At 36.2% G+C, this 16757-nt stretch overlaps 2 protein-coding genes across 3 annotated transcripts; one reads left to right on the top strand and one right to left on the bottom strand.

Moving 5' to 3' along the window:
- The first annotated feature begins 3300 nt into the window (after positions 1–3300).
- Positions 3301–5211, top strand: LOC111915967 (probable protein phosphatase 2C 47). Of its 2 annotated transcripts, none has more exons than XM_023911599.2 (4): positions 3301–3997; positions 4100–4272; positions 4357–4562; positions 4656–5211. In XM_023911599.2, exons 1-4 carry the CDS (start codon positions 3790–3792, stop codon positions 5209–5211), a joined length of 1143 nt encoding a protein of 380 aa, XP_023767367.2. In that variant the 5' UTR covers positions 3301–3789. The 2 variants fall into 2 exon arrangements, with proteins under 2 accessions (XP_023767367.2, XP_023767366.1); XM_023911598.2 differs by having other exon boundaries at positions 3301–3993; positions 4087–4272.
- A 6118-nt stretch (positions 5212–11329) lies between these two features.
- On the bottom strand, positions 11330–14356 carry LOC111915948 (cation/H(+) antiporter 15). The gene is made up of 3 exons (XM_023911579.1): positions 14150–14356; positions 12746–13741; positions 11330–12634 (listed from the first exon to the last, which is right to left on the bottom strand). Exons 1-3 carry the CDS (start codon positions 14354–14356, stop codon positions 11330–11332), a joined length of 2508 nt encoding a protein of 835 aa, XP_023767347.1.
- Positions 14357–16757: the final 2401 nt, after the last annotated feature.

The following is a 16757-nucleotide window of genomic DNA, read 5'->3' on the forward strand; positions in this document are numbered from 1 at the left end:
ACTCTTGTGATCCGTGTAAATAGTACAACAAACCCTATAAAGGTAATGTCGTCAAATGTTGAGGGTGAAAACCACCGCCCCCAGCTCCACATCATGTGTAGGATACCGCAGTGGCCCCGACCCTAGTGTCCCCTCGACCTCGAGTTGAAAACCGTGGGCCTCTTGCCCGAACCCTCAAAACTCTGAACCTGGTATGGATTCCTATTCTTCTCCATCTCCAGATCAATCTCCCTTTCCCTAGCTTGCGTCACCATATCATCCAATGTCTTACAATTGGATCTGCTCACAAACTGTCTAATATCGCTCCCAACATCTCGTGGTATCTAGCCCTCTTCATCTCCTTGTCCACCATATACTGCGGAATCAGTAACGCCCTCTCTCGAAACATAGCAGTGATCTCCACCACCATCTCAGTAGTCTAGTGAAGGTTCTGAAACTCCCTCACCAACTGTTGGACCTCAATCACTAGTGCAAACTCAGCCCAAAATCTCGTCACAAAATCATCCTAAGTCATCGACTCAACCGCCTCGCCTCCCAAAGCATGTCCAACCTCCCCCCCCCCCCCCCCCCACCAGTCTCGAGCTCTGTCTTTTAAAAGACAGGATGCAGGTCTGACCTTTGTCCCCTTGGAGCAACAACTAGTACGAAAGGCATTCGTGACATCCGCTAACCAACGTCTGCTCGCAATCGAGTCCTTCTTCCCGAAGAACTCTAAGCCCCACATGCCCAGAACTCACGGAAAGTTAAAGTGCGAACTCCTATCTTCGCCACTATTTTGTTTTCATACTTTAGTTTTATTGGCATATGTAAGATTAAAAAATTAAAAAGTACCTTGACATACGATATCACCAAGTATGTCTCGTTTTATCAACATAAAATGCTACAAGGTAGTAAAACTTAAAATAATAAATATTACAAGTCTTTTATTTAACATCCAAATGATAAAATTATTATGTTTATAATTATAAAAAACGATAAAAATAACAAATGATCAATATGAATTTAATATGTAATAATGAAGATTAAAATGGTAAAAATAATCAGATAAACATTATAAAGCTTTAAAGTTAAACAAAATAAAGAAGTAAACATGGAAACATTGTTAAATAAAAATGGTTAAATGTGTTAAACTTAAAACTAAAAAAAAAATCATTTAATGGAATATAAGATGTTAATATTATTGACCGAAAAAAACATGTCACTCTAATAGTTAAAAATAGAAACAAAAAAAAATACACTTTGAAATCGATTATTAAAATTTGATCCCTGGATAAAGTTTTCATTGAAGATGTTCCTAATTTAGATGTTTGTTTAGGTATTGTTATGTATAGTCTCGGTACACGACCCATTATCTTAGGCACCATTGAATATTGTATTCCTATATTGGTCCGATTCATTTCTTCATGTGCTCCGGCATTTGATATAAACAATGCTTGAGCATGACATCAGTCGCACTTCCACTATCAACATATAGTCTACATATAGGTTGAGAGTTGGTGATTAAAAAGAGATTAATGATCGGGAAAATAATATAAATGTCCTATGAATTTTTTAGGGTTGATTCATTTAGTACTTAAATTATTTTCGTGGTTTTATGAGGAAACAAAGTAATTTTTATCGTGGGATTACATCATTTTGGCTAAAGTGAAGGGGTCACCAGATTACATTGACATTTGTTGACCAATTCTCCCATATTGACTATGAATTTTGCTTATGCATCAATATTTTTGTTGTCTAGGTATAACCTCTTGAAACATAGGACCGCTTTATCCCTCCAACATCCAAGCTCACAAACTCCCTCTTAAACCACCATTAAACCATCCTTACACCACCCCTGCTAAGCCCAAGAACTTCAGTCGAACTCCACCCATTAACCAACACTACTACCACCTCAGATCAACCGAACCCCACAACTGACAACCAACTCGACCCACCTGCTCCGTATACCATCCTCATCGAAACCCATTTAAACCGAAAACAATAAACACCGCTTCAACCACCAATACTGCCAACACCATCGACGAATCTTCACCTCGCCGCAACCCTCCTTATCTCACCCTCGTAAACCACCATAGCCGAATCCTACCACCTCTGGTTCCACTCACCTCAACGAACACAACAACCGAATATCTCAGCTACATCGTTTCACCCAACCACCACCTTTATGGCTCCCTTAAACCACTACATGTGAACCCCGAGAACATCTTTCATCACCTTCGTGAAAAACCACCACCAACAACATAGCCAAACCTCCAAACAGGAAACGACCATCTTATACCACCCGTTATGACCAGATACAAACATCACCGTGAGTTCTACCTCTGCCAAACCAACACCGGTAACCACTACCACCTCCAGTTTAACCCAAAGCTACCACCACCAATAAAGCCACTTGTTGCATTTGTGTTTCTCACAAACCGAAACCACCACCTCGACATTCGTTTTCTCACAATCGGGCATCACCAGGCAACCACCACCCATTCTATTGTCTTTCGTTCACATAACTGAAAACATAAGGCATCGTTTTGTTTTTGAGAAAAATAGAAGAAGAAAGAAGGAAATATTTTTCCAGTGTGTGAGATCTCTTTTCGAACCAGAGAAAAGGAAGAAAATGTTGAGTGTTTTTTGTTGACTACATAAGAGATAAAGAGAGGAAGATGGTAGTGAACAGTTGTTGTCTGTCATCCAAACCGACTAAAACAAGTAAATGGACTAAAATGATACGTTGTCCACAACTTAGTTCCCTCATGAAGCTACGAAAAAACGTAAGTGACTAAAATGGTCAACCTTAGAAAGTTTGTGGGTTATATGTGTCATTTTCTCTTTAATGATCATATCAACGGAAACAAGAGCAAGAAGATAGTTTCTAATTTTTTTAATCCGTAAGAAGTTTATATTCGGTTAGAAATAAACTAGATCAAAAAAATCAATCATAACATGTTTAACAAACATACTCAAATAATTATATGATTCTTTGATGTTGTTGGAGAAAAAAAATACAAAATAGATAACTTCTTTAGTGATCCATACAAAAGAGAAATAAACATATTGCTAGACTAAAAACAAGATCAACACCTCATCTACATTTTTCTCTTGCCTTTAAACATTTCCAATTTACGAAAGTCTGGAGCTCTCGTCTGCCTCGAATACATTTCCCCAATTTTGGTAATGGGGCCTATTTTGAGGGGAAAAAAGTTCTTCATGTTGGTTGGTTACATAAATACATTCAATCCACGCGTCAGATTTCCCTTTCCCTTTCCTATAAATCCGACCTCCCTTGAATGAAAAAGGGATCCAATCTTGGTACTTTACGCACATAAACGCAAAAGCACTCTTAAAGATCCTTCGTTTTCTGCTACTTATTTTCCATAATCGATTCACCTCTCTCCACTTTATTTCTCCATTTTCTTCTTGAATTCCGCAACAGTGCATCTTCCCGTTGTCGGCTTTTTCATAATTTCGATTGACAAATCTGATTTGCTTTGATCTTCAAATAGAAAGATTGATATTGGCTAAGAATTTTATGATCTTTGGCATGTGGCTGTGCTTGACGCTTTACGAATTCCGGGAAATGGAAGGCTATGGTCTAGGATTATCTAATGAGTTCGATTCTTGGGCCTGTGTTATCTTTATGATCAAGGGTTAGTTACTTCGAGATTAAAAAAAGAAAGAAAATTGATATGCTTTAGAGACCGAAATGGGTTGTTGATGAACAATTGTCCAGATTGAATAGGAGAAGAAGACTTATTGTATGCATACGATCGATCATGGATTGAGTGCAAGGGAGAAATGGGTCCTGGGACTGATGTTTGGCCTCATTGTACCTCATTGGATAATCGACATTCAAGAGAATGTATGCCTGCTATGATAGAAGATGAAGATCCCGAGGATTTTGATCATTTAAGCGAAACAAAGTTTGCTAAGCCTCCAAGAAATGGTCCACCTGTTCGACATAGTCTCAGCGAGGCTTTATTGGTTGACACCTCTAATCTCGTGAGTAAATAATTGTTCATTGTTCATCACATTTTTTCTATCTTGATCAATCTTTTAGACTTTCTGATTATTTTTTATTTCCTCTTTTCATAGAAATCACCAAAAGGGCCGTTGTCACCACAGAATGTAAGTTGTGTGTTTTTACCTGTGTTTCGCTCAGGAAGTTGTTCTGAGATTGGTCCAAAACCATATATGGAGGATGAGTTTATCTGTGTTGATGATCTTCAACAACATTTACATGCAAAACCGGATCACCTTTTAACTGGAGCATTTTATGGGGTAATAATTAATGAAACCTTCTTTAACTTCTTGATTCCTAGAGAACATTAATGTTCAAGATGGATTTTGATCAATTTACTTCAGGTGTTTGATGGACATGGCGGCGTTGATGCTGCATCATTCACAAAAAGAAATATTCTTGAGTTTATAATCAAGGACTCTAATTTCCCAAATGGGGTACAAAAAGCTGTCAAGAATGCTTTTGCGAAAATCGATCACGAATTAGCAGATCATAGTTCTCTGGATAACTCATCTGGAACTACTGCGTTGACTGTTCTTATATTAGGAAGGTAAGAAAAACATTCAAAATCCAAATATTCCAATTCATTCACATAAAATAACACTTTTTGTACCCATTTATATATATGTTGCGATATTGACAGAAATATGATAATTGCGAATGCTGGTGATTGTCGAGCTGTTCTTGGAAAACGAGGAAGAGCAATTGAGCTTTCAGTTGACCATAAACCAAGCTGTACATCGGAGAAAATGAGGATAGAGAAACTTGGAGGTGTGATATACGATGGGTACCTCAATGGTCAACTATCAGTGGCACGTGCACTTGGAGATTGGCACATGAAAGGACCAAAAGGTTCAGATTGTCCGTTAAGTTCTGAACCGGAGTTGAAAGAGGTAACCCTAACTGAAGAAGATGAGTTTGTGATAATTGGGTGTGATGGGTTGTGGGATGTGATGAGTAGCCAATATGCTGTGACAATTGTAAGGAAAGAACTTATGGTTCATAATGATCCTGGGAAATGTTCTAGAGAACTTGTTAATGAGGCTCTGAAGAGAAACAGTTGTGACAACCTGACGGTTGTCATTATCTGTTTCTCATCAGAGCCTCCACCAAAGATTGAAATACCGAGATCACGAAATCGGAGGACAATATCGGTTGAAGGGTTGGATGTTTTGAAGGGTGTTTTGCATCATGTTTAAATGTTTTGAAGGGTGTTTTGCATCACGTGTGAATGTTTATGTGATTTCTTGTGTAAAGGTTTAGTCCTAGGGTTTTGGCGTTTGTTGATTTCGGTTGTTTTAGGTGGAAATTAGTCAAATTTCTATGCCTAAGTAGCTTCATTTTGTTATTCTTTTATTGTGTTAATTCTACAAAAGCCTTCTTTCTTTTGCATGTTAACTTGTGATATAGTTTCTAAAGGATGTTTTATGTAAAAGATAAGAGGTTGTTTTTTCCATTAGTCATTGATACAATGGCTGAACCGATGAATATAGTGTTGTATGTATAATATTGTTTATTTTTGGATAGGATAAATTGTTTGACTCTGGGTAAATCATTAGTTAACATATCTATTTGAACATGACCAATTTTATAGTTTATACCAATCATCATATAAATCAATCCAGTTTTACACTTTGTATGGATTATCAAACAAATCTGAACCCAAAAAATAAAAATATAAACCCAAGTCTATAAAAAAAAGTAATAAAAAAATTAAACTAATTAAAGGTAAAAAGTTAGGGCACCAAACATTATCGTTTGGATGAGAACTCTTATAAAATCAAGCAACATACAAACTAGGGCTTAAAAGGTATGTATGTTGGATGAATTTTGGGTGAATTTAAAACTCCAACTTTGTTTATGAACCACAATTCATTCAAATTTGAAACAAATTGGGCCAACTTCATTTTAAAGTGTTTTATACTAAATGATCACCATTATATTATCTTGGTAGTTAATTTAAAACTCCAACTAATGAAGAGTCAAAATTCTATATATAAATTGAAATAATTACCTCAAATCTTATGATAGAAGTATGTATTCAAGTGTTTGTATCATCAAAAAATTATCATTCCTCATATTGGTTATATTGATACATCTCCCTATGATATAGTACATTAGTACTCATCATTAGAATTCATTTACTTTACTTTTTCGTCTTAATACAATCATTTGAGAGATATGTATGCTACTTAGTTTAGTTTTATACTGATGATATTATGGTTTCTAATAAAGCAAATATTAAATGTCAAATCGCAAACATACTAGATTGCTTCATATAAAAGCATAGTAAGGGTGGAAGGAGTAGAAGTCTCCTAACTTACTCAATCCACTGTCACATCATTTTTTTCTCTTCTATTTCTTTAATCTTTCCTAACACACAACACATGAAAATAACATCTTTCCCAACTCACTCAATAAAAAAACATACAAAAAAACATAGGATACAAGTTCTTAAGCCCATGGTATAAGAAAGAAAGAGAGGATAAGGGATATATATATATATATATAGAGAGAGAGAGAGAAATATATATATATATATATATATATATATATATATATATATATAGATAGATAGATAGATAGATAGATAGATAAAGAGAAAGAGATAAAGATAGAGAGGGGATGAAAGTGGTGGAGCAACCCATTGAATTAATTCATTTAGTGGTAACACATATGGCGGGGCAATCATCTTGGAGGTACCCCGGTTTCTCCAACCCAAAAACAAAACAAAAAAGTAACTACTTTGTTCACCTTAATGAGTAAGAATTATTGTGACAACCCCATTTTCACGGCCAGAAAAAACCGATTTTGTTTATGCTTTATAAAAATCAGAGTACGTCTCTTTAATAAAAATGTGCAGAATTTGTTCCTAGTGAAACATGATAAATACGTTATCAGGGAATTTCCGATGAAAAGTATTTTTATTCATTTTAAAACATTTGGGATGTCATCGTCAATACAAAAACATAAGCATAAACATAACTTTTATTCATTATCACTAGTGATTTATATCTCCTTAATCTCTTGGTGTAATATGACTTCATATCAACACCTGTGATATAAATAAACTGAGTGGGTCAGGCTAGGAAACCTGGTGAGTACATAGGGTTTTCAACCCACAATAATATAATTATTATGTTTAATCATCAAACAGTTAACCCAATTACCCATCCCCATTATCTTCTTTACTCTTAAGGATCTACCCTCAGAATCGACTATTTCTCATTCATTCATTCATTCCTAAGGATTATCCTAAGGAATAGGTACAAAGTCCATCGTTGTCATTGACACGGCTGTCAAGCACATCTGCAAGTTCTATCACTTAGGCGCAGCTGCCAAAATTGTGACATTCTATGTGAGGCGCAGCTGCCAATATTGTCCTTCGAGCACAGCTGCTAGGGTTATCTCATTTATTGAGAGTATTGTTTTAGAGAGTCCACTCGCAATACATGTCAATGGGTTTTTAGAGTACACCGGTGAACACATCGTTCACAACACCTACAGGCTGCGAGCCTGCTAGTGTTCCACTAGACTGTCTAGAATAATTCGTGGTTGTCATCCATACTCTGCTAGATGACGGGGCCAACATTTGGGAAGAAGGCTTCTCACATTGTCCACCTCTCACCTTTACCTCATGGTCTATATCACTTCTCAACTCATCATCCAACTCATATTTCATCTACCCATGTTTTACCCAACATATTATGTAGATATAAATACATATACAATTTAAATCATATAAAACTTGTATAAAATCGTTCATCCAGCATAGATAGTAAGTATACAGATAATATGCACATAGCACGTAATTTATATAATATTTCATATCTATGTGTAAGATGAAAGGGACCATGCACTCACTTGAAAAGGTGGTGATTCCGAACTCAGACAGCGCTTCGCTTCTTAAAAATAATTTCCTTCGACGAAACCTAGTATTATTACCACTAGAGTTTAGTCTATTATTCGTCGAGACTAATTAATAGTCTAGCTATTATTACTATTATATAAGCGTTAAACAATACTTATATAACCCATAATAGTAGCCCAAGTACTTATTATAAGTTCCTAATAACGTTACTATATTTAAATAAAAGCTATATTAAAAATAGCATAGGCGTAGCTCACTTACAGCGAGTTTTATAGAAAACCGGACTTTGCTTAGAGTAGCATTCCCGAGCCGAAAAGCTCTTCTTCTCGGAGACGTCGAGCACTCCGGGGCTTCCGCTGCGTGCTAGGGAGGTTCCCTAGGCTTTTCGGGGGGGGGGGGGGGGTTCGGGGCTATAAAGAGGTTCTAGAAAGAGAGAGTAAAGCGAAGAAAGAATGAGAAATGTGTGAAGAAAATGAGGGTGGGAGAGGTTCTATTTATAGGGTGAAAATGGCTGAACATGGTGCCACATGTCACTATTTAGTGGCAAGACTTGGGGAGAAAGCAATGACCAAGATTGTGTCACATCACCTATTTTCGCACAACACACTTCCGACTTCTAAAATCCGTAACTTTCATACGACCTCCATTTTTGACGTTCTTTATATCCACGTGTAGGTAAAAATAAGATCTACAACTTTCATTTGGAATCCGTTGGCTAATTATCGACCGATCTTAAATTTAACAGTACAAGAAGATTATACTGTTAAATGTCCGCGTAAAATTCATAACTTCTACATACGGACTCTGTTTTCGTCCGTCTTTTTACCGTTGAGTTCCTATTAATGAGATCTTCAATTCTCATTTAGGTCGCATAGGCCAAAAACCGCTCGATCTAAAATTCGAGTTTCGGGTTGTGCACTGCTAAGCCAAATCTTAGAAAATTCATAACTCCTCATACGAAGTCAGATTTGGGCGTTCTTTTTTGTATGTTCTCGGTTTAACGTATACTACAACTTTTGTTTAGATTTTTAAGGCTAAAAAGTCGTCCATCGTAAATTCATTATTTACGACTTTACATCTCCCGGTGTCGTGCTGGTTTTGTCGTAAAACTTCGACGGACCATAACTTATTCGTTATAACTCGGATTTCAACGTTATTTATATGTACGAAACCCTTGAAACGTATTTTACAAATTGGTTAAGATTATTTATTCTAAATAATCTTTTGTCAAAAAGTCGTTTTCGACCCCTGTTATCTCTAAATTGAGTAGCTCGGATCTACGGGCGTTACAATTATAGAACACTCTTGAAAGACCTATATGTTCAAAAATCATTATAGAATAATATTTGTTAATAACATATAATCTTATAGGGTCACAGCTTATAACAAGCTGACACTTATTGATTATTTATTATAATTTAATTATTAATAAATGCTATTAACTCTTGTATTTAATTGGAAAATTATTATTTTATGAAACTAATATTTTCCAAGAGAGAAAATAGCTAATAACACATAGGGTATGATTTATATGATGTGTACATTATTTTAGACTAGTTATAGTTTATTTATATAATGTTACAAAATAAAAACACATGTTATAAAATGAGATGGTGTAAAAGACAAAAATATATTTTCTCTTTCTTTCTTCATGCCGCGAGCTAGTGGAGAGAGTAAGAGGTTTCTTGTGAAGCATAGCCTTACACTTCTATACTACTTTCAAGAGCGATGCTTTGACTTAATGGAAGTATGGTCTTAAAGTACATATGTGCTAGTATATAAAGAGAAGAATGGCTAGTTGTTTTGTCTAATCTTTCTTCTCTTTCACGCATCAAAATTCGAGAGCATTTGTGCTTCTCCCTTCTTCTCTCTTGCATTGTGTAGTATAGAGTTTAAGTCTTAATAAGTACTTCTCCTTAAAACTAATTTGGTATTAGTACTTAATATAAGAAAAGACTAGCATCTTTTGTGGCTAACACTTGCTTGATGTATACATATAGATGATATTTACTTTGGGTCTCTCTTGTCCTCCTCATTAACTTCCAAGCCTCCTCTTAAGGAATCAAAGTCTACAAAGGTGTTCATCATTTCCTTTATATGATTGTTTTAATCTTTCCTTTGATTACAAGATGATCCTTGGTGTTATGATTAAAATTTTAAAATGCTTCCATTGCTAAACTCGAGTTTTTAAAACTAATTTTGAATACAAACCCAACAACTCTAACAACACACAATCTTTCATGTATTAGCAAACTTATTTTTAACATAAAATACTCTTTCATGGAGATAATTTATTTTGTACGCTCATAAAAATTTATATATAAAAAAAAAAGGGTAGTTATTTAGAGTAAATGTACTTATCATTTTATTTGACAAATATTTTGAAATAAAATTATACTATATGTAATCTTGCTTGCTATGTCATTATCTGTGTTTATGAATTCATAAAACCTATTTTCAAAAATATTTCCATTTGAGGTTACAATATTGGTTTGCAAACTTCTTTAAGCATCCTACATGTGCATACTTATGATGGATTGATTTGAGTGTTTCATGGGAAATTTTTAGGATTGAATCCATTTTCTTCTTCGTGAGTATTAAGCTAAAAGCCTTAGGGATGTACTTTGCTAACCCAATCCATGGAATCATGTCTCATAGTCATATGCAAGCACAAAATGGTGATTCTCTTGGAGAAGAAAAGATGAATAAGTAAGGAAAAGTGAGTACAGATTTACGTAACAGTTAAATTTAAGCATTTAACCCAAATGTTTGCCAACTAGGATTATATGTGGAAGTCACATCAGTTTTTTGTCTAGTCAAGAAGTTGAGAAACATGAAACACATGAAGCAAACTAGTCGATTAATTAAATTTGCAACAAAATTATAAACTTAGTGACTTTTTTTTAGAATGACAAACACGTACATACATCCTTTTTTACTTTTAAACTACTTATTATGTCTTCAATGAGACTTAACCTTTAACATATGACTAATGAACATTTTTCTTTCAATAGATGATATCTTTGGACTATAAACAAGACTTTATTATAAAAAACAAAAATGTAAAAATCAAAATTTATGTAAACTTTGTGTTTTTTTATGCAGTTTGTTATAATAAATATACAAAAATAATATGTATTTTATAGAAAAATATGTAATCGAAAACATTCCTCTAAACAATCGAAATAACATAAATATAAAATATAAATGAAAAAATGATCATATAATATATAAATATTTATTTATTACGTCTATGGTTTGTTTTATTTAATTTGGAAGATAGTTGATAATGATCATATGATGTAAAGAATCATATGTGATTAAAAAATAAATATGTTTCCTAAATGTTAATGATTTTTACAGTCTCAAATCCTATAAACTTCTAACTTAAAAGTAAATGTAAATTAGTACTCTACTTCATTTACAACAGAAAGAAAAAATTGAAGCTATTGTGAATTCTGCATATACGTCGCCGCCCTCGGGGATGGCGACGGCCGCTGGTTCGTGTTTGGTGTATGGTTCATAAAGGCTTCATGGTGGTGTCCTGGACTATCCGGCGATAGGTTGAAATCCTCAAGACCGGTGCTCACATACTGTTGAATCACTAATACCGAAGCTGTTGCTGCAAAATCTGACGATGCTAATAAGTCACCTATTGCTCCTAACTCTGGGCATTCACTCCAATCGGTCAACCCGGCGGTCAACGGCGAAAACGTCCCTTGACCTCTCCCGACAATAAACAAATCATGAACGTCACCAACTGATCGTATCGCCCCCACCGTTTCCTCGCCGTTGTTCGCTACCGTTTCTGTGTAAACAATCGATTCTTCATTTTCAATCAAAGTCCTAAACTGGTGTATAAACTCATCGTCTTCTTGTTTTTCTCTATCACTATCTGTTACCACCGTGAGAATCCTTGGGTCGTTTTCCACCCGGCCGGAAGTACTCGGTTGTTCTATGTCAGTTCCGGCGACAAAACGCATCACGGTGAGAGTGCTCCCTGGATGGCTCGACATACGCCAAGCGAATGCTAAAGCTTCTCGGTCGTCTGGTCCACCAATGAACACCGCCGCAAGGCTATGTGAAATCTGATTTCCAGCTATCCTAGTTGCGCCGCCGAACCCTCGATCTACTAAAATGCCGACGGAGCATGGCGAGTTTGCTAAAACGTTCTGATTAATTATACGATAAGCAGGATTAGTTACTTCCATTCCACCATCCACCGTTTGTTGCTTATGAAAAGGTAGGATAATAAATGCTACATGCTTGTCCTCTGCAACACTACATATGTCTTCGTGCATAGTGGAATATGGTGAGATTGCCGTTAATGGTTGAACTGATACGAATCCAGCGTGTTGCTCGAAGTTCTCGAAGGCATTGATGATGTGATCAGACTGGGCTTGTGTTCTATTGGCTGCCGGTCGGCCGGACTTCCGACTGTTGTGGACTATGAGCATGGCGGAGGCACGACCCGTGAGTTCCACAAGGTGGAGGACGTGGACAGATAGTGGAGATTTTTGGTTTGGGTTGGAAGCATCAAGAAGATTGATGATGGAGGGAACATTTCTTGGTGTGTGGATGCAAACTAGTGTTCGAAAATCACTATCCGGTTTGGTTTTTAGTATGGTTCTACGTTTATAGGGCGCAAATCTTCTTGTGGGTTTGTAGATTATCGTCACCATCGGAGTGATTACCGCCGTCATCACCAGTGCGACGACCACCATAATTGCAAAAGATTTGTCATCCAGCACCTAAATATTCATGGCTTCATGATTTAGTAAACAAGAAGAAAAAGTAAATTGAAACTTGAGATTAAAAAAAAAAAAAGGACGATAAGTCGATAAGAAAGAGATGGAAATTGCCTTTTGATCTTTGCCAACATTAAGGACAATCATCTCAACAAGGCCTTTGGTGTTCATGAGCAATCCGAGTGTAACTCCATCGTAAAATGGCATCTGATAAAGAAGAGCAACGAGCAAAGTTCCGGCGACTTTTCCGGCACAGGCGAGTATTATGACAAGCGCCAAAATACCCCATGTGTCAGCGCCATTAATCGCACCAACAGAAGTTTTAAGGCCACTGAGAGCGAAAAAAAGAGGCAACAAAAGCCCTGATACGAAATCCTCCAATCTTTCAATGAGTGTAACCCCTAAAGGTCCATTCGGTATCACCAACCCAAAAATGAAAGCTCCGAACACCGAGTGGGTACCAATTGCATCTGTTATGAAGCCTGAGATCATAACTCCAGTCAAGATTAAACAAATGTAGAACTCACTAACACTTTCACCTTCTGGGGTCTTTTGTATCACCCAAAAGATCAATGGACGAACCACAAAGATACAAACCAAGATAAACCCTGCACTCGATAAAATCACCCAAACGGTAGTTAAATTTACACGCTCATTTTCGGCTAACGCGATAGCCACTGCTAGTAGAATCCATGCACACATATCGTTTATGAGGGCTGATGACATTGCGATCCGACCAAGTTCTGTGTTAATTAACTTGAGCTCCGCTAAAATTCTTGCAAGCACTGGAAATGCTGTGACAGAGAGGGCTACTCCCAGGAACAAGATGAAAGTGCCTTGTTTGACGAACTGTGTTCCTCGATGTAAGAGGAAGGAGAATGAGATTCCAATAAGGAATGGGAGAATCATGCCGGCGACTGCAATTAAGATGGCTTTCCGGCCAGTGCGTCGGATTACTGCAATATCCATTTCTACTCCGACTAGAAAGAGGAAGTAAAGAAGGCCGATGTTTGCCATTGTTTCAAGAATCATAACGCTTCTTAGTGGAAATATTGCGTTGGCAAAGATTGAAAAACGTCCCAACACTGATGGACCTAATATCACTCCACCCTGCACGTTCCATGAGCAAAATCATCAAAAACATAATCAAATCCATCCTCAAAATTTGTACAACGTCAAGTATTTTATTCTCTTGTTACTTCATTTTGCCATATACATTTAGAAGAAAATAAACATTTGCTATAAGTAGTATGATCAAGTCAAGAAGTGACAAAATGTATGATAATTATGTAACTACACATGAAAATCCGTTTACATAAAAAAAATATATTCTTTTAAGAGCATAAAATGTATATTTATTTTGAGATTGTTTCAAATTGTGATAAGTATTTAATTAAATTGGTTCACAATTTCTCTATCCAATCCATTCTTGATATTTTGAAATTTAGATTATCATTTCTTCTTAAAGATCGGGATTTTGAGGAATTTTTATAAAAAAAAAAACAAAGAAACACTTACAAGGATCTCAGAGATGACACGAGGCTGGCGAAAGGGTTTTAAGAGGAAAACGAGAATACGAGTGGTAACAACAACGAGCGATAGTTGTAAAACAAAAAGAGGAAGCGAATAATCGAGAGGATTATCTCCTTGCCAAATCCCATGGGACGTGATCATCAATGGAGCATAACAAACGATGGTATCTTGCGTGACATTGTGTGGCGGCATTTTTCTTTAACAATTGCTTACGAAATTCCAGATGCATGCATGCATGCATGGATTCAAATTAATCCCTAATTTTTATATTAACAGTGCATGCATAAACACGATAGAGAAAGAGATATGGGTATGAAAAATCTTTGAATCAATTTGACGAAATTACGGTGGGAGAGAGGAGTTGCAAGCTACCCGAAATTTCATAAATGCAAAACAATGGATAAATGAAACATGAATCCACTTCCATTCATTTCCGTTGGTTCTAATTTGTGCTTCTTTTATGATGCTCAAAATGATAAAAATCTAAAATTTCTATTTTTAATTATTCGAATTTCTTCTATATATATTGGTTTTAGGATTCGAATAGCATTAAAAAGAGTTATTTACGTATTTTTTAAGTATTTATTACTTATTAAAAATATGTATTTACGAAATAAAAAATAACTACATAAAAAACAAAAGATAATAATTATATTATTGTCATTATATAATATCAAATACTACGTCACATAAATTTTCTTGTGAAAAATAGAACATATGATTAAAACGACAAATTGCATATATAATTTTATAAAATATATTCTAGAAATCGATTAAAAATTAAAGAATATTAGTGATGATAGGTTTTATGTTAAATAAATGTTTAGGTAAAATCAAAAGAAAAAAAGACTTACTGTAACACCCATAAAATTCAAGTCAAATTTAAACTTTTTAACACATTTTAAAACCGTTAAGTTATTACATGTTGTTTTCAAAATAATTTAGACATCAGAGTATTTCCAGAATCAATCATGAAAATATAAGGAGGTGCACGATCACGCCTTCGCTTTTCCGCAATCATCCGAAGTGCCTGAAACAAAATCAACAACTGTAAACTCGAAGCTTAGTGAGTTTCTCCAAAATACCAACACCATACAAACATAACCATATCATATAACCCATACATAACATGATGCATAATGAGTCATCAGCCTGACTGGACCGCCTCACAGGCCTTCAGTCTATCTAGACTGCTCTCCGAGCCTTCGACACGACTGGACCGCCACGTAGGGCCTACAACCTATCCGGACCGCTCGCCGGGTATGTTGGCCTACAACACAAAGTAGGACCGCCTTAACCCAACCCCCAATCAAACAAACATGTGCAAATAAATATCATACGCTAGCTCATTTCATATAACAGTCAAACTGATCTAACAGATCACCAATCGTAGCAACATCCCAATAACCGGGATACAGACCTAACGAGTCACTAACCTAGCATCATCCAATAACCAAGACAATCATGTGCACATAGACATCATATGACACTAGCATGGATATATATATAACAGTCAAACCGATCTAACATATCACATAGCATAGCAACAATCCTATAACCAGGATATCGACCTAACATGTCACTAAAGCATAGCATATCACCATCCTAACTACCATGATATAAATCAGTATGCATAACATGCAATAATCCGAATGCAATCCATAAAGGGCCGGCCTTGGTGCCTTAGACCCTGTTGATATAGTGAGGAGAACTCGCCTGACACAGCTGAAGTCCCGCCGATAAAACTCCAGCTGCTGGTTGACAGATTCCCGAACTGTCAACATCAAACAACACCCAATTAATAATTGGGTTCCAAGCCCAAAGTCCAACTCACACACTAAAGGCTCAATAGTCAAGTCATGGGCCAAAGCCCAACATATGGCCCAATTTTCCAAATTGGGCCTAGAACTCTTCATGGTCTTTCCTTAAGGCCCACCCAATTATTCCAATCCAATTCCCATGACCCAATATCACATAATCATAAAGGCCCAATTATGGCCCATCTATGGCCCAATTTTCCAAATTGGGCCTAAGACTCTCACATGGGCCTTATCCTAAAGCCCATATAATTAGTTAGTCCATTTACTTATTCTTGGAAAGCCCAATATTAATCAAATCACCAAAGCCCAACAAGAAGGCCCCAATTCAAGTCCCAAGAGAGATTAGGTTTTCACATGAAATGATGATTAGGGATAAGTGTTTCTTACTTAACCCATTAAGGACTTAATTCATTAAGGACTTAAGCCATTAAATCCATTATTGCCTTAAACTAGTTTGCAAATGATTATTAATTATTATTTCAGGTTTAATAATTAATTTTCGTGCATGTGCCTCAACGATTCCCACAATTAGAGTTATATGCTCTTAGGGTTTTCCCAATACAATACTAGCCCATTAGTCCATTGGTTTGGGCTTTTAGGTTACATTGGGCCTTATAGGCCCATTAGGGTTTCATTGGGCCCACTAGGGCTTCTTTGGGCCCATTAGGGTTTTCCTTGATTCCATATTGTCCAAACATCCCCCGAACGGGGTCCAAACGCAATCAAAACACACCGCCACTCGACACGGCGGCAGGAGGCGGCAACCACCAGTC

The sequence above is a fragment of the Lactuca sativa genome, chromosome 2, assembly GCF_002870075.4.
Source record: "Lactuca sativa cultivar Salinas chromosome 2, Lsat_Salinas_v11, whole genome shotgun sequence".
NCBI classification, from domain to species: Eukaryota; Viridiplantae; Streptophyta; class Magnoliopsida; order Asterales; family Asteraceae; genus Lactuca; species Lactuca sativa.